Genomic DNA, 24602 nt, shown 5'->3' on the forward strand with positions numbered 1-24602 from the left:
AGTACGACATGTTCAACTGCTTTAAAAAACACATTTTCTCGGAAACTCAGACTGCAGTTTGAGGCATAATAACCTGATGCTGACTATTGATTTCTATTCTTCATTACCAGTTTTACCCTTTATGCTATAAAGATGAAGATAGGGAAGTTAACCATACTTTAGGTAACCCGACCTAAGTTATGCATGCAGGAAAGAGAAAACCTTATATTTTAGGGTATTGTGCAGACTTTTTGGATAGGCATCACTGACTCCATGTACATGAGTTTGAGCAAGCTCTGGGAGTTGGTGATGGACAGGGAAGCCAGGCACACTGCAGTCCATGGGGTTGCAAAGAGTTAGACGCAACTGAACTGAGCTGAAGAACAGAGTCAGTTTTATCTCAAGCCATGTACCCCCTTTAAAGAGCAGTGTAACAGAGTTTCTCTTGAAATACTCAAGGTTTTACTTCTGCCAAGTAGCAGAGTTTTTTGTTAATCTATAGCAAATAAGGTAAAGGATTGGTTATAAATTCCCAAATTCATACAGGTAATTTGAGACATTCATTATGATCTTTTTTAGAACCATGATCATGGCCTATATGATAATCAGTGTGATACTGATTCTCAATATTTATTGAGATTGTCTTTATGATACACTTTGGGGGTATGATTTTGAAAATACTCCACAAATACTTGAAAAATTTTCTAGTATCATTTGGACAAATTTCTTGTCCAAAAGGTAGGAATATTGGTGGTGATTAACAGCAGATATCTGCAAAAATTTTTAGACCAGTGAAACTACTGTATATGATACTATAATAGTGGATATATGTCATTATAAATCTTTTCAAACTCAAAGTATACAGCACCAAAATAGAACTCTAAACTATGGACTCTAGGTGATAATGATGTGTGATGTCGGTACATCAGTTTTAACAAATGTGCCGCTACCATTGCAGGATGCTAATAATGGGAGAGGTTATCTGTGTATGATGGAAGGAAGTATAGGGGAAATCTGTAACTTCCCCTCAGTTTTACTGTGATCCTAAACTGCTCTAAGAAATAGTCAAAAAACCACTATGAGGTACCATTTCACACCAGTCAGAATGGCTGCGATCCAAAAGTCTACAAATAATAAATGCCGGAGAGGGTGTGGAGAAAAGGGAACCCTCTTACACTGTTGGTGGGAATGCAAACTAGTACAGCCACTATGGAGAACAGTGTGGAGATTCCTTAAAAAACTAGAAATAGAACTGCCTTATGATCCAGCAGTCCCACTGCTGGGCATACACACTGAAGAAACCAGAAGGGAAAGAGACACGTGTACCCCAATGTTCATCGCAGCACTGTTTATAATAGCCAAGACATGGAAGCAACCTAGATGTCCATCAGCAGATGAATGGATAAGAAAGCTATGGTACATATACATAATGGAGTATTACTCAGCCATTAAAAAGAATACATTTGAATCAGTTCTAATGAGGTGGATGAAACTGGAGCCTATTATACAGAGTGAAGTAAGCCAGGAGGAAAAACACCAATACAGTATACTAACGCATATATATGGAATTTAGAAAGATGGCAACAATAACCCTGTGTACGAGACAGCAAAAGAGACACTGATGTATAGAACAGTCTTATGGACTCTGTGGGAGAGGGAGAGGGTGGGAAGATTTGGGAGAATGGCATTGAAACATGTAAAATATCACGTATGAAACAAGATGCCAGTCCAGGTTCGATGCACGATACTGGATGCTTGGGGCTGGTGCACTGGGACAACCCAGAGGGATGGTGTGGGGAGGGAGGAGGGAGGAGGGTTCAGGAGTATATCTGTGGCGGATTCATTTTCATATTTGGCAAAACTAATACAATTATGTAAAGTTTAAAAATAAAATAAAATTTAAAAAAATTAAAAAAAAAAAAAAGAAATGTAAGTAGTAGCTTTAATGTTTGTAACCTTGGACCCTTGAGTTAATTCGTTTTCTTGTTATAGCCCACCACACCTTTGCCCTATAGGAATGCAACTTTATCTAATGGTTTTGGAGGGTGGCGCCTGACTAATCACCTTTAGAGAAAAACAAGTTTTCTTAAGAAAGGGTCTTAAAATGTTAACAGGCCTCCGGGCCAGAAGATGATGTAAATCACCTAAACTTTTGCATATGATAAGTTTGCAGGAAGAAAGCCTGGCTTACTGCTGACTCTACCCCTTCCCCCATTATCCTCTATGCACAACTTAAGGTATAAAAACTACTTTGGAAAATAAAGTGTGGGCCTTGTTCACCGAAAAAAAAAAAAAAAATTACATGAGATGGGTATGAACATAAGCGAAATCCCAAATTTTGTACCACAATACTACCTTTTCATATTAGCTACTTACTACATGAATGTTATCTTACACAGTAAGTTCTCTCTTAATAAAAGATAAACTTAGATTAATTATCTGATTTATTTTAGAAGCTTTAAAAACATTTTTTAAGCTTTTTACTTTGTATTATGGTTTCAGGTGAACAGCGAAAGGACTCAGCCATAATATACATGTACCCATTCTCCCCCAAGCTCTCCTCCCATCTAGGCTGTTACATAACAGTGAGCAGAGTTCCATGTGCTATTCAGTAGGGCCTTGCTGGTTATCAATTTTAAGTATAGCAGTGTATGTTGTACTTCTGTAAAATGTAATTATGATAAAGATAATTGAGTATTAGCAGTGTGTTGTCAACAAAGCAGGTTCATTCATAGCATAATGGTAGGAAATAACCATACCCATTCTCAAAACTAGAGAACAGCTGTGAAGAGCCATCGTTAGAATGATTGTTCTTAGTTTCAGTCTCATTTGCAAAACTTTAAATTGTATTGACTATTGATTAGCTTGTTTGATTTTTACTGATTAAAATCTTTCAAGCCAGTAACCTGGTACTCTGTGACCACCTAGGAGTGTGGAAAGGAAGGGACATGTGTATACTTATGGCTGATTCCTGTTAATTGTATGGCAAAAACCAATACAATATTATAAAGCAGTCATCCTCCAATTAAAAATTAAAAAAAAGAAAACTTTCAAGCCAGAAATGTTTTCTGTTCATGTTAATAAAGTGTTTTACTGTATCAATTTGCTGTTTACATGTTTTGCAAAAGAAAATTAACCATTGTAGAATTTATATATCCATGTACGTTTTAGGCTAGAGGTTATCCCTATGGTGGTGTGCCACAGTCTAGTTCTGCTACCTTTTTAAAATATGTGATAAGAGTATATGAAAAGAAAAACTAATATGAGAAAGCAGTTTCATTTATTTCTCCCTGGAATCCATTAACCTCTGTATTCCATCTAGTATGTTTACCTAGACCTCCCTGGCTTTCTATACCAAAGTTGATTTCTGTAATCCTGAAATAGGTAGCTTTTGATGATTGAGCTTTTTTTTTAAAAAAATAATGAATATGATCTTCTTATATAGATAGGGTAAGTGTGATATTTCTATTATAAACAAATTGTTTTCCTTTTCCATTTTTCCCCCATTTTTCTTAAGGTTTTACAAATATGTTTATTTAAAATATGATTTGAATTTATAGGAGTGTGCTGAAAAACAAGATCAAATTGAACGAGCCATCAGGGAGAAAAAAGCAGTGGAAGAAGAACTAGAAAAGGTAAAAAGAAAAAGGAAAAAATAACTACCTAAACCCAACTGCAAATATTCAACATTACTGTCTGCTTTCATCATACTATCTACTAGCAACCCCTATATTATAAGTATTCTCCTGGTGAGTTCTTTTATTTGCTTGGAGTATTTTCAGAATCTGCATTTGAATACTGATATTGCCTATATACATTTCTTTATAAGAGTGGCCGCATTTTTTTGAACTTTTTTATGATGTAACTGTATTCCTTGCTTAGACCACATCCCAATATTAAATTTTATTTTGTCTTTCTTTTTTTAAAATTTCTACCAACTTTTACTGGGTATAGGCCATCTGTAAACATAGCAGGTATATATAACCAAAAAATTATAAATTGCTATGATTTTTACCTTTTAAAAGTACAGAATTTTATTCATAGTTTGGAAAGAATATTTACCCCAGTGGCATTTGAGAAAGAATGTTGGAAGAAGTCTATAGTTTAAAATTTACTTCTTACTTAGATAACTTTTTTTTAATTAGCAGCAAATATTCCACTCTTTTAAAATACCCTGTGGGTAAAAAGGCTGCTGAATTTGATTCAGCACATACTGTGTTTTAGGTGCTGCATTAGGAACTTTCATAGAGAAGTTAAGTAACTTGTCCGATGTTAAAAAAAAAAAAGCAAATGGTAGACTCAGAGTTTGAGTTTCAAAGAAGAGCTATATAGCATCAAAAACATGTGATATATCTATATTATTGATGTAAAAAGATTATTAGAACATCAGATAGTAAGAGTAATTTACAAAGCAGAATATAGTATATAATCCCATTTGTGGGGGAAAATAAGACATATGCATGTCATTCAAGATAGGCTGTTCATGGTCACTGCTCCTGCAAGATTGATCCCTTCTGAGTTCCCCTCTGTTGTGGAATAGGAATAGATCCCATTTAGATTGCCACCTGCCAGAAGGGTTTGGGATGAGTTTTTTAATATCACATGGCATGGGTTAAGGAGTAGGCTTTATTGGGGAAATGTAAAACCTATGAGACTAAAGGCAACAGATAAAGAAAAGTCGCAGCTTTCTCTTCTTCCACTGTTCTACAGATAGGCATGCTATAGTCAGAATGAATAAGCACTGGTTCTGAAGTATAGGTATGTATTTTACTAGCAGGACATTGACATGCTGATACTGTCTTTTTGTAGAGCAGGAGTAACAGAGCAGTCTGGTCAGTGGGAAAAGACATTGGTTACTTGGCCAAGCAGTCTGGATTTGAAGAGTACCTCTGTGTAGGGTTTGTCTGAAAATGTGAACTGCCTCACATCTGGAGACCTTGCAGTTCATGGAATGTTATAGCCTCTGTGTTGAAAGGTTGTTGTTGAATCACGCGAATATACCGGGATTCTTGGCCCGCGGAGGAGAAGAATTCAATCCGGGGCCGGAAACGAGGCTTGATCGCTCAGAGCTTTTGTGTAATAAAGTTGTATTAAAATATAAAGGAGATAGAGGAAGCTTCTGACATAGGCATCAGAAGGGGGCAGAAAGAGTACTCACTTGCTAGTGTTAACAATGAGGTTATATAATCCAAAGAATGTCTGGAGGTTGTAAAGACCTCATCAGACCTACTCCCATAATTTACATTTTAAGATAACACTGTCCTTAGGCCAGATACATCCTTGTAAAGACCAGGTCTACTCCCATAATTTAAATTTTAAGTTAACAGAAGGTTGAATCCAAAGACTGTCCTTAGGCAGGATACATTATTGTTATACAATCCTAAGGAATGTGGAGAAAGAAAAAAGTTTGTCCTTTCTTCCTCCTTGATAATTCCAGACCCCTCTCTCCTTGGGGACCCCTAGACTCCCTATCAACCTGCCTAGGAAATGACTCTCTCAGTGTCATAGGTGGAAGCTTAGTCTCATAGGAAGCAGAACTTGTCTACAACCACTTCTGTTGGGGAAGGGGAAACCTCCATTTCAGCTAAATCAGGGTCTGGTTAACCTAGAGTGAGATTCTGGAGTTACTTTCAGATAGTTCTCATTACACCATAGCATGTATCTGTACTTTTGAATATAGCAATACAGAATTGTCCTGAAAGTGTTCATCAAAGAATCAAAGCAATTATCTCCAAGTGGCAACATTTAGAGTATTTTTTAATTTTAGCTATTTTCAATTTCTTACTAACATATTAAAACTATTTGAATAGTACATTGAATAACTTTCAAAAATAAACAATTACTTTGTATATCAGTTTTCAGCATTTTATTTTGAAAATGTGAGACAACCAAAATTAATTATCGATGTATTATAATGTTATAGTGAGAACAGATGAGCACATCATGAGTTTTTATTTCTTACCATTTATTTCAGTTTCTAAACTGTGTGATTTCTTAAGATAATTTCTTTCTGCAAAGTAATATACACATAAGCCTCTTGTGCAGATTTACCGTGAAGGCAGAATTAATGAAAATGATTACAGAAAACTAGAAGAAATGCACCAAAGATGCCTGGTTGCCGAGCGTTCAAAAGATGATCTTCAGCTGAGACTTAAGACAGCAGAAAATAAAATCAAACAACTTGAAATAAAGTAAGTTATTCTTTTGCATTTTCAGAACTCACACAATTTTTGACAGATTTTTTAGTTTTTTTATAGGATACATAATTATATCTTATGTAGAAAAAAAACTTTTAGCATTGAACAGAATTTTTTTTTTAAGATTATTTTTGAAAGCTAATTTCTTCATAAAGAAGAGATACAGTACTGAACCATTTTATTCTAAATTTCTTGTTTCTGGCAGTTAAATAGGATGTTCATAAGATCTTTTTTTTCATACTGACTATACAGCTCTTACAGCAGCTTGTTTATAATTAGTGCTTTTATACTCAGCTTAGAGGTATTGAATATTCAATAATTCTCATTTTTATTTATTATATTGCCTGTTAAAATGATAAATTTATAATCTGGCATATCCATTCTGAGTATTCCTCTACCTTACCCCCATCCAGAGTATTACTTAATATAGTAAAACTTACTTAGGTTGCATGAAATTTCAATCTCTGTTATAGGGTATGTTTAATGTATATTTTAAAAATAAAATAAAGAGGAGTGATATCAGCAGTATGGCAGAATAAGAGGTCCCAGCCCATTTCTCTCACAGAAACAAATATTTAACAAGCATCCATAGACAAAAGTGCCTTTAGGGGAGCACTGAGATCCATGTAGGAGGTTGTAAAACCCTGGTGGAGCCCCAAAATGAGGAGGCAAGCCTGCATACCAGTGGCAGGCCCTCCAACTGTGGTGTCATCTACGGACTCAAAGCAACCCCATCTTCTGTGGACTTGGCTCTAGCCCTGCTTGCCCAATCCTGCACCTAGCCCCTTCCCAAGGAACCCTTCTGGGTACTCTTCATCAATAGGCCTGCTGACTTCAGACCTGACTGTGGCCCCCGGAGCACTCCTGTTTACGCAGCTGCAGTTCCACTCTCCCGCAGCTTGAACTAATGCTGCCCACCAGGAACCAGCCCAGTAACCAGACGGGAGAACTAACAGACCCGCCACACCTGATTGTTCCCCTGGTAACAAGTCTGCCAATCATTGATGTGACTGCAGATCCAGCAAAAGCCACACTACATGGATCCAACCCCATTCTACCACAGTCTGAGGCAGTCTTACGTGGCCAGGAATGCACCCAAGGCAAGCAGAAGCTCATGCCTGTAGATGCCCCCATTACAGGACCACCAGCCTCAGACTTGACTGAGATCCCTAAAGCAGTCTGTGACCCAGCTCTAGTTTCTCTCTACCACGGTTGAGAAGCAGTGTGGCCTGCCCATAAACCAGCCCAGTGACATGATAGGAGCACCCTGAGAATCCTAGTAGGTATAACGTCTGACTGCACCCCTGGTTACAGCTCTGCCAGCCATGGACCTGGCAACAACCACATGACATGGTCTCAGTTCCACTTAGCTGAGAACCCAGAGTCAGTCCCATCAGTTCTGGGACAAGGCAAGAAAAGGACTTTAGCTGCCAAAACCAGTCTAAAGACTGGAAGAGGAGTCTGCTCCTTCAAATGCACAGATGGCAACAAAGAGCCAAGCAAACATGACACCACCAAAGCAACTAATAAGACTCTAGTAATCAACCCCAAACAAATGGGGATCCATGAACTTCTTGACAAAAAATTTAAAATAATTGTCTTAAGGTAGCTTGGTGAATACAGATGGTTAACTAAATGAAATCAGGAAAAAAACAACACATGGACAAAATGAAAATTTTAACTAAGTGAAACCATTAGAACCAAACAAACCCTGGAGTTAAAGAATACAATGAAATTCAATAAAGCACTTTATCAGCAGACTTGGTCATGTAGAAGAAAAATCGGCTAACTCAAAGATTGGTCACTTGAAATCAATTCAGTTAGAGGAACAAAACAAAAAAGAATGAAAAAGAGTGAAGAAAACCTACATGATTTATGGGACACCTTGAAGTGAATCAGTATTCACATTATGAAAATTCTAGAAGGAGCAAAGATGAGAAAGGGTAGAAAGTTTATTTAAAGAAATAACAGAAAACTTCCCAAATCTGGGGAGAGTAATGAACATCCAGATCCATGATGCCCAAAGAAGCACAAATTAGGATGAACATCAAGAACTTCACTTGACACATTGTAATCAAAATGTCAGAAGTCAAAAAAAAAAAGAGAATTTGAAAATAGTAAGAGAAAAGAGACTCATCACATGCATGCTGCTGCTACTGCTAAGTCGCTTCAGTCGTGTCCAACTCTGTGTGATCCCATGGACTGCAGCCTACCAGGCTTCTCCATCCATGATGGGACTCCCCAAATCCCTGCATAAATCTATCAATGGATTTCTCAGAAGAAATCTTGCAGGCCAAGAGAGAGTGTGTGGCACGGTATATTCAAAGTGCTGAAAAACAACTGTGAACCAAAAATACTATATCCCGCAAATCTGTCCATCAGAAACAAAGTAGAGATAAAAACTTTCCCAGACAAGCAGAAATCAAAAGGGAGTTCATTACCACTAGACTTATTATGCAAGAAATGATGAAGGGAATTTTTCAAGTTGAAATGGAAGGACACTAATTAGCAACATAAAAACGTATGCAAGTATAAACTTTTAGTGGTAAAGGTAAATATATAGTCAAATTCAGAATACGCTAACACTGTAATGGTGGTACATAAATAATTTTTAACTCTAGTTTAGAAGTTACAAGATAAACATTTTTAAATAGCAATAGGTACAATAATGTGTTAATGGATATATTATATAAAAAGATATAAATTATACACCAATAGTAAAAAATAGGAGAGAAGTGAAATTATAGAGATTTTTATGTGATTGAAGGCAAATTATTACCAGCTTAATATAAACTGTTTCCTATAAGCCTCATGCTAATCAACAAAGAAAAAGTGTGTACAAAGTATACAAAAGATAAAGGAATGAAAGCAGAGTACAAAAATCAACAGGAAGACAACAAATAGGAGTGAAGGAACCAAGGAACCACAAAATAGAAAAGAGTTGACAAGTGGCAATACTGTTATGCCCTTATCTACTAGTAATGACTTTTAATGTAAGTGGATTGATTCCCCAGTCAAAAGACATAGGCTCAGTGGATTAAAAATCAAGTTCCAACTGTATTCTGCCTACCTGGGACTGATTTTAAATATGAAGAAACACACAAACTAAAAGGTAATAGGTGGTGAAAGATAGCCCATGCAAGTGATACCCAAAAGACAGCAGAGATGCCTTATATAAGGCAAGATAGAATTTAAGTCAAAAATTGTCACAAGAACCAAGACAGTCATTTTATAATGATAAAGGAGTTAGTTTATCAAAAGAAAAGTCATAAAACTATATGCACTCAAAATCAAAGCACCTAGGTATAGTAAAGCAAATCTTAAAAGAACTGAAGGGAGAAATAGAAAGCAAGCAATAATACTAAGGAACTTCAGTACCTTACCTTCACTAATAGGTAGATCATCCAGACAGAAAGTCAATAAGAAAACAGCACATTTGAGCAATGCTAAAGACCAAATAGACCTAATAACTTTCTATACAATGGCAACACAGTGCACGTTCTTCTCAAGTATACACAAAACATTCTCCAGAATAGGTCATATGATAGGCCACAAAAATAAATCTTAGCCAATTTAAGAAAACTAAAATTATATTGGGTATCTTTTTCAACCAGTGATATGAAACTGAAATGCAATAACAGGAGGAAAACTGAAAAATTAACAGAACAGGTGGAAATTAAATAACACACTCCTGAGCAACCTGTGGGTCAAAGAAGAAGTCAAAATGGAAAAAGAAAATATCTTAAGACAACCAAAGATAGAAACAAAATATACAAAATGTATGGGATGCAGTAAAACCAGTTCTTAGAGGAAAGTTTACAGTGATAAATGTGTACATTATGAAAAACATCTAAATAAACAACCCAACTCTACACCTAAAGAAACTAGAAAAGAAGGAAAAACTAAGCCCAAAGTTAGGGAAATGACAAAGATTAGAGCAGAAACAAATCGAATAGAGAGCTGTGCTGTGCCTAGTAGCTCAGTCGTGTCTGACTCTTTGTGACCCCGTGAACTATAACCCACTCAGCTCCTTTGTCCATGGGGATTCTCCAGGCAAGAATACTGGAGTGGGTTGCCATGCCCTCCTCCAGGGGATCTTCCCAACCCAGGGATCAAACCCAGGTCTCCTGCATTGCAGGAGGATTTTTTTTACCTACTGAGCTACCCAGGAAGCCCAAGAATACTGGAGTGGGTAGCCTATCACTTCACCACAGAATCTTCCCGATCCAGGAGTCGAACCGAGGTCTCCTGCATCATAGGTGGATTCTTTACCAGCTGTGCTACCAGGGAAGCCTAAGAAAAGAGAGAAGACTCAATAAATAAAAATCAGAAATAGAAGAGGAGACATTACCACTGATACCACACAAATACAAAGGACTATAGTAGACTACAGTGAACAAAGATACAGTAACAAGTTGGACAACCATGAAAAAATTGATAAATTCTTACAAATATGCAACCTTATAAAAAATTGAAAATCTGAACAGACCAGTTACTATTAAGGAGACTAAATCAATAATCAAAAACCTCCTTGGATTTTTTAAAAGTTCAGAACCAAATGGCTTCACTGATGAATTCTTCTAAACATTTAAAGAAGATTTAATGTCAAACTCTTTCATAAAATTGAAGAAGAGAAAACATTTCCAAACTCATTTTACAAGGCCATCATTACTCTGATACCAAAGCAAGACAAACATACTGTAAGCAAATAATAAGCTAATATCCTTGATAAACATAAATGCAAAACTCCTAAAAAATAAATACAAACCAAATTTAAGAGTGTATTAAAAGGATCATAGTGGGATTAATACCTGGGATGCAAGGATGTTTTGACATATACAGATCAATAAATGTGACAAAAAACTACATTAAATAATAAGGTATGAAATTCATATGATCATTTCAATAGATATAAAGAAAGCATTTCACAAAATATAGTATCATTGATGATTAAAAACTCTCGACAGATTAGATGTAGGCAGAATGTACCTCTACATAGTAAAGGCCATTTATAACAAGCACACAACTAACATCATACCCAGTGGTGAAAACCTAAAAACTTTAATAATCATGGAAAACATAGGAGTGCCCAGTCTTGCCAGTTGTATTCACCATAGTACTGTATGTCTTAGAGAAATTAGATAAGAAAAAAAGTAATAAAACATCTAAATTTGAAGAGAAGTAAAATTGTCTTTGTTTATAGGTGATAATGATCTCATATTTTGAAAACTGGAGACTCAGCGTCAAAGCCATTAGAACAAATACACAAATTCAATAAAGCTTCAGGATACAGAACCAGCATTCCAAACTCAGTTGCATTAGATGCAACTGAACCAGCAGCAAACTATATGGAAAAAAATTAACAATTCTATTTACAGTAGCACCAAAAAGAATAAATTATTTAGAATGAATTTATAACCAAGGAAATGAAAAATCTGTAAACTGAAAAACACTGAGGAAATAATTTAACACTCACAAATAAATATAAAGGTGTTTTTATAAATTGAATGAAATAATAATGTTAAAACATCCAAACTACACAAAGCCATCTATGGAGTCAATAAAATCCATATCAAATTCCAATGGTGTTTTCACAGAAGTAGAGAAAACTCCTAAAATCACATTGAACTTCTAAAGACCTGAAATAGCCAAACCATTCTGGAACAAGGACAGCAACAAAAACTGGATGCGTCACGCGTCCTAATTTCAAAATACATTATGAAGTTTTCGTAATCAAAACAGTACAATGCTGGTATAAAACAGTATATAGTTACGGCACAGAGTGGAGAGTACAGAAATAAATGCATACGTTTGTGGTCAGCTGATGTTTGACAAGGCTGTCAAGAACACACACTGGGAAAGTATAATCTCTTCAATAAACGGTGCTAGAAAAACTGGACATTTAGATGTGGAAGAAAAACTGGACCCTTACCACACACCATATACAAAAATCTGCTCATAATGTGTTAAAGGCTTAAATGGGCATTCTGAAATTGTGAAACTGCTAGAAGGAAACAAACGGGAAAAGCTTCTTGACATTGGTCTTGGCAGTGATTTTTTTTTTTTTTTGGGCTATGACCCCTCAAGTACAGGTAACAAAAGCAAAACTATTCAAATGAAGTTACATCAAACTGAGACCTTCCTACACAGCAAATAAAATAGTCAACAGAGTACAGAGACACTATGGCATAGGGAAAAATGTTTGCAAATAATATACCTGATAAGGAGTTAATTTTCAAAATATATAATAAACTTGAACAACTCAATGGCAAAAGAAAAAAAAATTGGGCAAAGGATCTGATCAGATTTTTCTCAGAAGATGACAGAGCTAAGCAATAGGTATATCAAAAGGCACTTATCATCAGGGGAATGCAAATTTAACCCACAGTGAGGTATCACCTCATACCTGTTAGGATGCCTATTGTCTAAAAGACAAAAGATACCAAGTGTTGACAAGAATGTGGAGAATAGGGAACCCTTCTATCCTGTTCAGTTCAGTTCAGTCGCTCAGTCGTGTCCGACTCTTTGCGACCCCATGAATCACAGCACGCCAGGCCTCCCTGTCCATCACCAACTCCCGGAGTTCACTCAGACTCACGTCCATCGAGTCAGTGATGCCATCCAGCCATCTCATCCTCTGTCGTCCCCTTCTCCTCCTGCCCCCAATCCCTCCCAGCATCAGAGTCTTTTCCAATGAGTCAACTCTTCGCATGACGTGGCCAGAGTACTGGAGTTTCAGCTTTAGCATCATTCCTTCCAAAGAAATCCCAGGGCTGATCTCCTTCAGAATGGACTGGTTGGAACTCCTTGCAGTCCAAGAGACTCTCAAGAGTCTTCTCCAACACTACAGTTCAAAAGCATCAATTTTTCGGCGCTCAGCCTTCTTCACAGACCAACTCTCACATCCATACATGACCACAGGAAAAACTGTAACCTTGACTAGATGGACCTTTGCTGCCAAAGTAATGTCGCTGCTTTTGAATATGCTATCTAGGTTGGTCATAACTTTCCTTCCAAGGAGTAAGCGTCTTTTAATTTCATGGCTGCAGTCACCATCTGCAGTGATTTTGGAGCCCAGAAAAATAAAGTCTGACACTGTTTCCACTGTTTCCCCATCTATTTCCCATGAAGTGATGGGACCGGATTCCATGATCTTCGTTTTCTGAATGTTGAGCTTTAAGCCAACTTTTTCACTCTCCTCTTTCACTTTCATCAAGAGGCTTTTTAGTTCCTCTTCACTTTCTGCCATCAGGGTGGTGTCATCTGCATATCTGAGGTTATTGATATTTCTCCCATCAATCTTGATTCCAGCTTGTGTTTCTTCCAGTCCAGTGTTTCTCATGATGTACTCTGCATAGAAGTTAAATAAGCAGGATGACAGTATACAGCCTTGACTTACTCCTTCTCTGATTTGGAACCAGTCTGTTGTTCCATGTCCAGTTCTAACTGTTGCTTCCTGACCTGCATACAGATTTCTCAAGAGGCAGGTCAGGTGGTCTGGTATTCCTATCTCTTTCAGAATTTTCCACAGTTTATTGTGATCCACACAGTCAAAGGCTTTGGCATAGTCAATAAAGCAGAAATAGATGTTTTTCTGGAACTCTCTTGCTTTTTCCATAATCCAGTGGATGTTGGCAATTTGATCTCTGGTTCCTCTGCCTTTTCTCAAACCAGCTTGAACATCAGGAAGTTCGTGGTTCACCTATTGCTGAAGCCTGGCTTGGAGAATTTTGAGCATTACTTTACCAGCATGTGAGATGAGTGCAATTGTGCAGTAGTTTGAGCATTCTTTGGCATTGCCTTTCTTTGAGATTGGAATGAAAACTGACCTTTTCCAGTCCTGTAGCCGCTGCTGAGTTTTCCAAATGTGCTGGCATATTGAGTGCAGCACTTTCACAGCATCATCTTTCAGGATTGCTGTTAGTGGGAATGTAAATTAGTGCAACCACAATGGAAAACAGTATGGAGGTGCCTCAAAAAATTAAAAGTAGAACTACCGTATGATCCAGCAATCCTATTTCAGAGTATAGATCCAAAGACAACAAAATGATTGTCTCAAAGAGATATCTGCATTCCCATATTCATTGCAATCAGTATTATTGACGATAGCCAAGGTATTGGGATAACCTAAGTGCCTGTTGACAGAAGAAAAGATAAAGAAAAGGTGTGTGTGTATGGGAATGGAGATATATATTCTCTAGGAATCACCTCCTTTCTCTTTTATTTTCTTACAAATAATTTGTTGAAAACCTGGGTTGTTTGTGTTGTAGAGTCTTCTCTACCCACATGCATTATATCATTTCATTTACCTTGTTTCCTGCCCCATGCATTTTTAAAAAAATTAGATCAAGAGGCCTGATCTGATTCAGCTTTGACTTTTTTGCAAGAATTGTTTATAAATGGTAGCAATTTGGACTCCCGTTTGGAGGCACATAATGTGTTGTTATTTTTGATCTTACCATCTTTCTGACTTGAGCATCATTTGAGGATCATTATGTAGATCCATCATTTTATTAGGAACTTTATTAGCCAAGTTTGAGACAGGAAAAAAGGAGCTACAAGTATTACGGCAGTAAAGGATCTTATATATTTCCTATGACACCCAATGACTAGGGAATGTTCATAGTACTTGATTACCCGGGATTGAAAAGATGGAAATTTTAAAAGATAGGAATAAAAATTAGCAGTATGTTGAAACAATATACATGTTTGGAGGTCTTGTCCCTCAGTAATCCATTGTTGAGAAAGTTCAAGAAATATAACCTATTTAAACTGTGATAAAATAAGTTTATACAACTAGCAGTTTTTTTTAATTTGTATTGTCTTATGATAATTCATAATTTAGTATAGTCACCAAATGTCTTCTACAGAGTTGATTGATGATTAAAGGAGTTTTGATTATTACCTGTCCACCTTCCTCATCATTAGCTTTCATTTGTCCTCCTGAAGTCCTTGATTCTCAGTGTTAGTAATACTTGGAAAGAGGTTTCACATTGACTTCCTTAGTGAGTGATAGCAATTCAGTTTTCTGTTATTAGTTAAGATTGCTAAATGGAGTATATTTGGTTGGTGTAACATACATTGTAAAACCACACAGTTTAAGTCTACAGTGAAGATAAATGACTCAGAACAAAGAAAACAAGTCTGCAGTATAAAATATGGACAGACTTCTTGACGTCTATTCCAGATCATTAAGTTTAAAGGTTCTTTTTGTTTTGTTTTTTTAATCAGTTCCTCGGAAGAGATATCACGTTGCCAAGAAATGATTCAGAAACTTCAAAATGTATTGGAGTCTGAGAGAGAGAACTGTGGATTTGTCAGTGAACAAAGGTTGAAACTTCAGCAGGAAAATGAACAGTTACAGAAACAGACTGAAGATTTGAGAAAGATTGCTCTCGAGGTTCAAAAAAAAGCCAAATTAAAGGTATATTCAAATCTAATTAGAATTAAATGTGTACCTGTGAAATTCAAAATATAGAGAATATTTACAGAGACCTATTAAAACATTTTTAAGACCTCTTTTTTTTAGTTTTTGCCTTCTCATCAGATAGCACTAAATCATAATGCACAGCATTAACCAGTCTTTTCTGTATTGTAGAACTTGGCAAGCATACTTGAAAATGATTGCTTTCACTATCCACACACAAAAAAATGCTTTTCCAACCATGAAATGCACTGATATTCCTGCCAAAACAATTTAAGCGGTGCTAGCAAAACTATAGATAACTTTACGGACTGCTGTCCTCTTTTCCCTCTAAAATGTGCTGTACTCAGTCGCTCCGTCATGTCCGACTCTTTGCAACCCCATGGACCTGCCAGGCTTCTCTGTCCATGAGGATTCTCCAGGCAAGACTACTGAAGTAGGTTGCCATGCCCTCCTCCAGGGGAGCTTCCCAATCCAGGAATCAAACCGTCTCCCGCATTGAAGGCAGATTCTTTACCATCTGAACCACCTAATAGCCACTCAAAAATAGAGCCCTTAAAACTGGCTCTGCAGATAATGGTACATCAGTATGCTCTGAGAAGTACTCATAGGTAGTCTAAAAATTCCACTCCAGGGAAAAGGCAAGGGACAAAAGTGTCCTCTGGAAAAAAATTCCCTTTTCTCTCTCCTCCCCACCTGCTTCTTTCTCTAATGCTTATGTGATTTGGCAGTAGGGACGTGATAACCTGTTTGAGGGAGTTTCAAGCACAGGTATCACCATCAGTATGTTGCCTGCCTTTCCCCATTCTGTGTGACTTTTGTAAAAGTGGCATTAACTCTTTTTTTTTATTTTAGTTGACCTTATTATGTTTCATTTATATATAAAACATAGCTATTTATATTAAATATATATGCATTTTGAATACTATTTAAAAATTTTAAAAATTATTTAGAACTGTATCAGTTGATTGTATTTGTGTCTGGGGTGCGAAGGGGGAGTCCTTAAAAGTGGCGTTTACTTTTTATGAGAAAGGTCTGTGTCTTCCATTTTCATAGTAAGGACATGGGGCGGTAGCATTAGTGTTTCACTTGGTCTTTCACTACTGTGAGGACTCATAAGAAGCCACATCCCAACCTAATTCATATCAGCGTATTTTATTGAATGCCTCCTATTGCAAATGTCAAACACTGTGGCTATTTATAAAAGTAAACTGAAAAAGAGACTCTTACATATCATACAAAGAAGCTTGTGCTTTTTTGCTTTAATCTGTGAGGAATCTTTGAAAAACAAAGGGGAAAAATCACACTACCAGGTATCAAGACTTGATATAAAGCTATACTGATTAAGACAGTGTGTAATCAACAGAATAATCAACCTGATCAATAGAACAAACAGAATCCAGGGACAAACCCAGTTTTCATAATCACCTCATTATAACAAAGGCACCACAAAAGTTCAGAAGGGAAATAATTATCTTTACAATAAATATTGTGACTTCAGCTCGGTCCATATTTTTAAAATAAACCTTGATCCTTATATCACACCATTTATTTAAATTAATTTGAGCTGCCTTATAGACCTAAATGTGAAATATAAAATGATGGAGCTTCAAGGAGAAACTTCATGATCTTGGCTAAGAAAGAATTTCCTAAACAGAACAAAAAGAGAGCTAATCATAATGAAAAGGTAGATGAATTGGATTTCTTTAAAATTAAGATTTTTAACTCATCAAAAGGGACACCATTAAGAGAGTAAAAAGTAGAAGAAAGTATTTATAATACATACAACCAAAAAAAAAAAAGACTCATATCTAGAATATAAAAACTTTTACCAGTAAATAATGAAATAGTAAGAAAAAAAGTTAATCAAAAGAAAAAAACAGACACCCCATTTCCAAAAATGAACAAAAGAATTAGTCTATAAAAGAGAATACATGAAAAAAAGTTCAACTTCATTATTTACTGTGGAAATATAATTAAAACTATAATGAGGTACTATAGCATGCATACCAGAATGACTAAAATTTTAAAACCTGACAGTATCAAGTGTGGACAAAGTTGTAAAAAATCCAGCACCTTCGTAGGTTATTTTTGTTATATAAATTGGTACAGCCACCATTTGGTAGTATCTTTTTAAGTTGGACACACATACTATGCCAAATAATAAAAATGCTAGCTACATACCCAGCTGGTATCAGTGCTTGTGTTCATCAAAATATGTGTACAAGAATATTCATAGAAATTTTAATCTTATCAAAACACTGGAAATAATTCAAATGTCCATTGATGTGAGATGACATAAATTATGGTATGTTCATATATGGAATAGATGAAAAGAATGAACTGCATCTATAAGCAATGGCAGATGAGTCTCACAGACATAATATTGGAAAAAGAAGCCAGACATTAAAAAACTTACAGTATATTAATTTCATTATATGCAAATGAAGAACAGGCATAATTACCTATAAGGATGGGATCAGAATAGTGGTTGCATTTTCGGTGGATGAATACTGATTAGAAGGGCACATAAGAGAGCCAGTTTCTGAGGTAGCTAAATCTGGGTGGTGATGCTTATATGTCACTATATGTATAAAAATTGAGTTGTACCCTTAAAATTCATGTTCAATATGTCATTGTAAGCTAGAGAGAAGTAAATCTTGGCAGAAGAAGGTAAGTAGAATTGTAGATCAAGCAGGAGTGGCTATGAATTTAATGATTATGGAAACTAGGCGATAAGCATATAGGGATTCATTGTAAAGTTTTTCTATTGTGTATATGCTTGAAAGTTTCTATATTGAAACATTTCCATAATTTAAAAATGACAGTGTACTTTGAAAAAATCTTAAATTTTCTTATTTTTAAATGTCATATTATAAATTTCATATGAATTAATAACTAAAAACTATTAGTGACCATATACAGCATTAGTAGGAAATGAAGTTGAATATTTAACTGATAGATGGGAAAGAACTTTGTCAGCAAAACTGAAAAATGGGAGAATTGCAAATAAATAAATATATTGATAGATTTATATATAAGGTTTTTGTTTTTGTTTTTTTTAATTTTATTTTGTTTTTAAACTTTACAAAATTGTATTAGTTTTGCCAAATATCGAAATGAATCTGCCACAGGTATACATGTGTTCCCCGTCCTGAACCTTCCTCCCTCCCCATACCATCCCTCTGGGTCGTCCCAGTGCACCAGCCCCAAGCAACCAGAATCGTGCATCAAACCTGGAATGGCAACTCGTTTCATACATGATATTATACATGTTTCAATGCCATTCTCCCAAATCTTCCCACCCTCTCCCTCTCCAACAGAGTCCATAAGACTGTTCTATACATCAGTGTCTCTTTTGCTGTCTTGTACACAGGGTTATTGTTACCATCTTTCTAAATTCCATATATATGCGTTAGTATACTGTTTTTAAATATTTAAAACAACTTTAAAAATATTTTAAAGAGAAATAACTGGATGAAATAGTTTTAATAAATATGACAGAAGACAAAGATCATACAAGGAGCTTTGAAAAATATGAAAAAATTGTAACCCAATAGGGAAACATGTATGAGACGTGAGCAGAATTCACAAACTAAGAAAAACAAATTGCTAATAAACAAGTTTTTTAAAAGTTTAAACTCTGTATTAATTAACTGCAAAGTTGTCAGTTTGAGTGAATGTGCAGCTGCAGTTGTAAAATGGTACACATTGAGAGTCTATAAAATTTAGTCATAATAGAATAATTACAGTGTCTTATAATTTAAGGAAGTTCATTGCAACATTATTTGTAATAAATTAAAAACAACCTATCTAGAAATAGTTAAATTATGGTACATTTATAAAGTGCTGTATTGAGTCATCATTAAAAATCACGTTTCCAAATAATTTATAATGTGTTTGTATTGTTATGTCCTAAGTATTTTTTAAAATGAAAACTAAAAATAAAAATATATTTTAAAAATATTTTTAAATATTTTTAAAAATATATATATGTATTTATATATATTGTAATCCTGTATCCACTAATCTCAATTTTAAAATTCATAAATAACAATGATGTAAAAGTTAGAGGTAGTTATCTCTCTGAGTTGTAGATTACAGAGACTATATATTTGTCTTTTTAATTTTTTTATATTTTGCATAATTTTACAGTATACTTGTGTTTTGGGGATTGGGTTCTTATAATGGGAGAGAAGGGAATACATGAATTTCCCCTACTTGATACTGCATTTAGTCTATCTTTAATTCAGAATAATAACTGATGTTTCTTGGAAAAACAAAAAGAAAGTTTTCCTACCAGAAATGCTCCCTTTATGCCAAGTCTGCATGTAGCTTAAGAAAAGAGTCATTGGTGAATAAGGGACTGCTGCTAAGTCACTTCAGTCGTGTCCGACTCTGTGCGACCCCATAGACGGCAGCCCACCAGGCTCCCCCATCCCTGGGATTGTCTAGGCAAGAATACTGGAGTGGGTTGCCATTTCCTTCTCCAGTGCATGAAAGTGAAAAGTCAAAGTGAAGTCGCTCAGTCGTGTCCGACTCTTAGCGACCCTATGGACTGCAGCCTACCAGGCTCCTCTGTCCATGGGATTTTCCAGGCAAGAGTACTGCAGTGGGGTGCCATTGCCTTCTCCAAAATAAGGGACTGCTACTGCTGCTAAGTCACTTCAGTCGTGTCCGACTCTGTGCGACCGCATAGATGGCAGCCCACCAGGCTCTGCCATCCCTGGGATTCTCCAGGCAAGAACACTGGAGTGGGTTGCCATTTCCTTCTCCAAAATAAGGGACTAGATAGCTGTAATTCTATTTTATGGAGGAGGGCTGTCAGATAAATTGCTTTGTAGCTGATTCCTTCTTTGACAACATAAGAATCTAGTACTACACTTTGCTGCTTTTCTCCCCCATGAAAAAGTGTGGGATCTTTAGGAGCCAGAAAGATCAAAACAGTTGGTTATTCAGAGGGCAGTTGGTTGAGAACTATAACAACTTATTTTATGAAGTTTTCATTTGATCTTAAAGCCACTACCCAGTTTCCTCTTTTCCTAACTCCTTCCTTCTTTCTGCAAAGGATCTACATATCTTTGTGGTCTAAATACTCCTCATAAAAATATAAAATTAGGAGATGGTTAGTTTTTAGCAATCCTGTCTACATGAGTGAATAGTTTTGTGCAAAGGAAGGACACAAAGGAAGAGGGGAAGGAGACCATAAATCTGTTTTTCCGACCCTGCATTCTGAATTGAATCATTAGTAAGACTTTTGTTTTGAAGACAGAGTTGTCTTGGCCCTTATCCATCCTGCATCATTGCAGACCTGTCCAGTTTAAGTCAGAACTGTGTCAACTGAAGGATCTGGGGTTCATTCAAAGACTGAATTTTGATACCTTTATTATGATTCAGACACTAAAGATGTAATAGTAAACGAAAAAGACATGGTCCCCATCCTTAACAACTTATTATTTGCATGGAGGTAGGCAAACTTTAATTGTATCTTTGCAAACTAGTAAATGCTCTTTAGGAAAAGCATAGGACACTATGAGAGCTTTTTCTAGATAGATAGAGAATTTCCCTGTGGGAGCAATAAGTTAGCTAAGTTCTAAAAGTTGAGTAGAAATAACTAAGATAAGCAGGAGGGGAAAGATTATTCTAGTCAAAGGGAGCATGTAAGAAGATCCAGGAATGAGAATGCATTGTGACAGAAACAAAGAGAAGGGAACAGTAGTATAACACAGTCTCATAGAATTAGGTAGAGAGCAGGTTATCATGAAGGACCTTGGAATAAGGCTTGTCAAGCTTGTCAAGTAGAAATGGGGAGTTAACTAGGCAGGAAGAGTGATAAAACTATGTAGATTTATAGATCAGTTTTTAATACATGATGTATGTGAGAGAGACAGAGGCAGAATTAAATATTTCCACCTAAGATATCAGAACCGTGGCTTCTCCAGAGAAAGTGGAGATTGAGGCAAGGAAGGATATTCAGTTCAAAATTTGTAAAATTCAGTAATTTAAAAATGTTTTAAATAGAGCAGAAGTCACAGAGTCTCAGGAGGCTTGCCCAGGAGTAATACGATACAAAATTAATAAATCCAAGGTAGTTTTTCCAGTGCCAGTATTTATAAAGTCAGTCTTGTACTTGTGTACCATTTGAGAAAGCAAGTTTAAGAGATTTAGGAAGTGTGCAGCATTGAGCAGAAGTAATGAGGACAGAATGTTTGTAGTTTTCCCCCACGAGCCATGAGTTTAGCTGTTGTTGAGTTTTCTTTGTTTTTTGAATCAATAAAATTGAGGCTTCTTATTCATTCTTTTTTCAGTTTGAAAGTAGTCATATTTAATAACTTACTAGAAGCCATTCCAGCTGTGACCATTTTTAAAGTACATTTCTTTAAAATATCACAAGATAGGTGTTCCTTATAATATTTCTTGAGTGTAGCAAGATACAGATAGCCTGAGAGTAAAAGAAATTGTTCTAGTAACTACTTAACTATTTTATCAGTTGCCTCAAATATGGTAATAGGTAGTTTCATTCTAGATGTATATGAAAGCAGACAGTTCATTACATACATTGGGTACTTTAGAGCATTCGGGTTAATTCTCTCCTTGAACCTCAAGTTGAGAAAGCTTTAGGGTATCCAAAGAGCATTTATTCATATGTTCATTCTACATTAAGGTTTTTTTTTTTTTTTACTATAATAACATAAATAACCTAGAAATAATTGAAGACATTTACATATAACTTTCTGAAAAGCATTTTAGTCTTTTCTGGAGGGGAGGGGAAATTGTCCGTGTATACCGTAACTGTGGTAGTAAAGGAATTCCCATATATAATTTTTCTTTTTTTAACTTTACAAAGCTCTTTGAAAGAACCTGAACTTTAGTATGTAAATCAAAAGTGGCTTGAGGAGCCTCTCAGAGGAGCTTTTGATGAACACATCAGGGTGCTGGGAGCATGGCATACTTGGAGAGGGCTTGGAAGCTCTGCACACCCCCTACCATCCTGTACCTTGTTGTGTATCTCTATTCCATCTGGCTCTGCTGGAGTTGTATCCTTTATAATAAGCCAATAAACATCTTTTTGTGTGTTTTAAAAAACATAAATGGCTTCAATTTAAACCCAGCTCTCAGTTACTAAGAGCATGAACATTTATTGTCCATCCAGGCAGCAAAAGTAAAAATAGATTATGAAAGCAGGTTTATATTAGTGGTATGTTTTTTTCCTACTGTCATTTCAAGGTGTTGAGGAAAGTGTTAAAAAATGTGTCAGTCAGTCAGTTCAGTTCAGTCGCTCAGTCGTGTCCAGCTCTTTGCGACCCCATGAATCGCAGCACGCCAGGCCTCCCTGTCCCATCACCAACTCCCGGAGTTCACTCAGACTCACGTCCATCGAGTCAGTGATGCCATCCAGCCATCTCATCCTCTGTCGTCCCCTTCTCCTCCTGCCCCCAATCCCTCCCAGCATCAGAGTCTTTTCCAGTGAGTCAACTCTTCACATGAAGTGGCCAGAGTACTGGAGTTTCAGCTTCAGCATCATTCCTTCCAAAGAAATCCCAGGGCTGATCTCCTTCAGAATGGACTGGTTGGATCTCCTTGCAGTCCAAGGGACTCTCAAGAGTCTTCTCCAACACCACAGTTCAAAAGCATCAATTCTTCGGCGCTCAGCCTTCTTCACAGTCCAACTCTCACATCCATACATGACCACTGGAAAAACCATAGCCTTGACTAGCCGGACCTTTGTTGGCAAAGTAATGTCTCTGCTTTTGAATATGCTATCTAGGTTGGTCATAACTTTCCTTCCAAGGAGTAAGCGTCTTTTAATTTCATGGCTGCAGTCATCATCTGTAGTGATTTTGGAGCCCAAAAAAATAAAGTCTGACACTGTTTCCACTGTTTCCCCATCTATTTCCCATGAAGTGATGGGGCCAGATGCCATGATCTTCGTTTTCTGAATGTTGAGCTTTAAGCCAACTTTTTCACTCTCCTCTTTCACTTTCATCAAGAGGCTTTTTAGTTCCTCTTCACTTTCTGCCGTAAGAGTGGTGTCAGCTGCGTATCTTAGGTTATTGATATTTCTCCATCTTAATTCTGCTTTCATTAAATTTATACTATAACATAGGATAAGTCTTCGTCTATGATGGAGACAAATTATAAAATTAATTTTTATATAGATTCCTCATCCAAACATTTCTGTGCCACAGACCACACAATAAATGATTGTATTTATCAGTGATCACTATGTCTCCTAGAATAACAGAAAAGAAAAAGAAAATACTATTTTCATTTTATTCCTTAGATCAGTACAATGGAGCATGAATTTTCAATAAAGGAACATGCGTTTGAAGTTCAATTAAGAGAAATGGAAGACAGTAATCGAAATTCCACTGTTGAACTGAGGCATCTCTTAGCTACTACACAGAAAGCAGCCAATAGGTGGAAAGAAGAAACAAAGAAACTCACTGAAAGTGCAGAAATTAGAATCAATAATCTAAAGTAAGTCCACTATTAATTCTTTGGTACATTGTACAGAAAAATTATTTAACCTTTAGTTTAATGTCCTTGCCATAATCTTTTTGTAAAAATATGTAAGTCTGTACCTTATATTTTTTACAACAAATATTAAATTACTATGAAAAATGTTGACAATTATAGATCAAACTAACATTGTTTGTTTTATAAATTGTATGCATATCCCAGGAAATAAAATGATTTTTGTTGGACATGGCAGTTTAGAATCATAATACTATTCATGTATAGATATAGCATAGTAATGTTCCGTAGTTGCAACAGAATCTATTTGGCCTACAAAGCCTAATATTTGTTCTTTGGCCCTTTAAGAAAAAGTTTGCTGACGTTTGCCCAGGAAGAACATGAACTTTTATGATGAATGAAATGGGAAGCTATGAAGGGCTTTTAACAAAATAATATGATCGGGCTTAAATGTTCAACAGGTCACTTTGACTGCTCTATGAATAGCCTGGAGAGGGTCAAGGGTAGAAGAAGAGAAAAGATGA

The 24602-nt window shown here is 36.1% G+C and overlaps 1 protein-coding gene across 16 annotated transcripts in view; it reads left to right on the forward strand.

Annotated features, from left to right (window-relative positions):
- SCLT1 (sodium channel and clathrin linker 1) overlaps positions 1-24602 on the forward strand; it is a 239554-nt gene that overhangs the window by 141626 nt on the left and 73326 nt on the right. For 11 of the 16 annotated variants that reach the window (XM_086346748.1, XM_086346751.1, XM_086346749.1 and 8 more), the window contains 4 exons: positions 3540-3614; positions 6025-6170; positions 15408-15600; positions 23885-24081. In XM_086346748.1, the coding sequence (XP_086202874.1) occupies positions 3540-3614; positions 6025-6170; positions 15408-15600; positions 23885-24081 (611 nt within the window). Of the gene's footprint in view, positions 1-3539; positions 3729-6024; positions 6171-15407; positions 15601-23884; positions 24082-24602 lie in introns of all 16 variants that reach the window. The other 5 variants (XR_015144274.1, XR_015144271.1, XR_015144273.1 and 2 more) reach the window with 2 other exon arrangements.

Source organism: Bos grunniens, chromosome 17 (genome assembly GCF_055505025.1).
Source record: "Bos grunniens cultivar Pamir isolate PY7600 chromosome 17, Bosgru_T2T1.0, whole genome shotgun sequence".
NCBI lineage: Eukaryota > Metazoa > Chordata > Mammalia > Artiodactyla > Bovidae > Bos > Bos grunniens.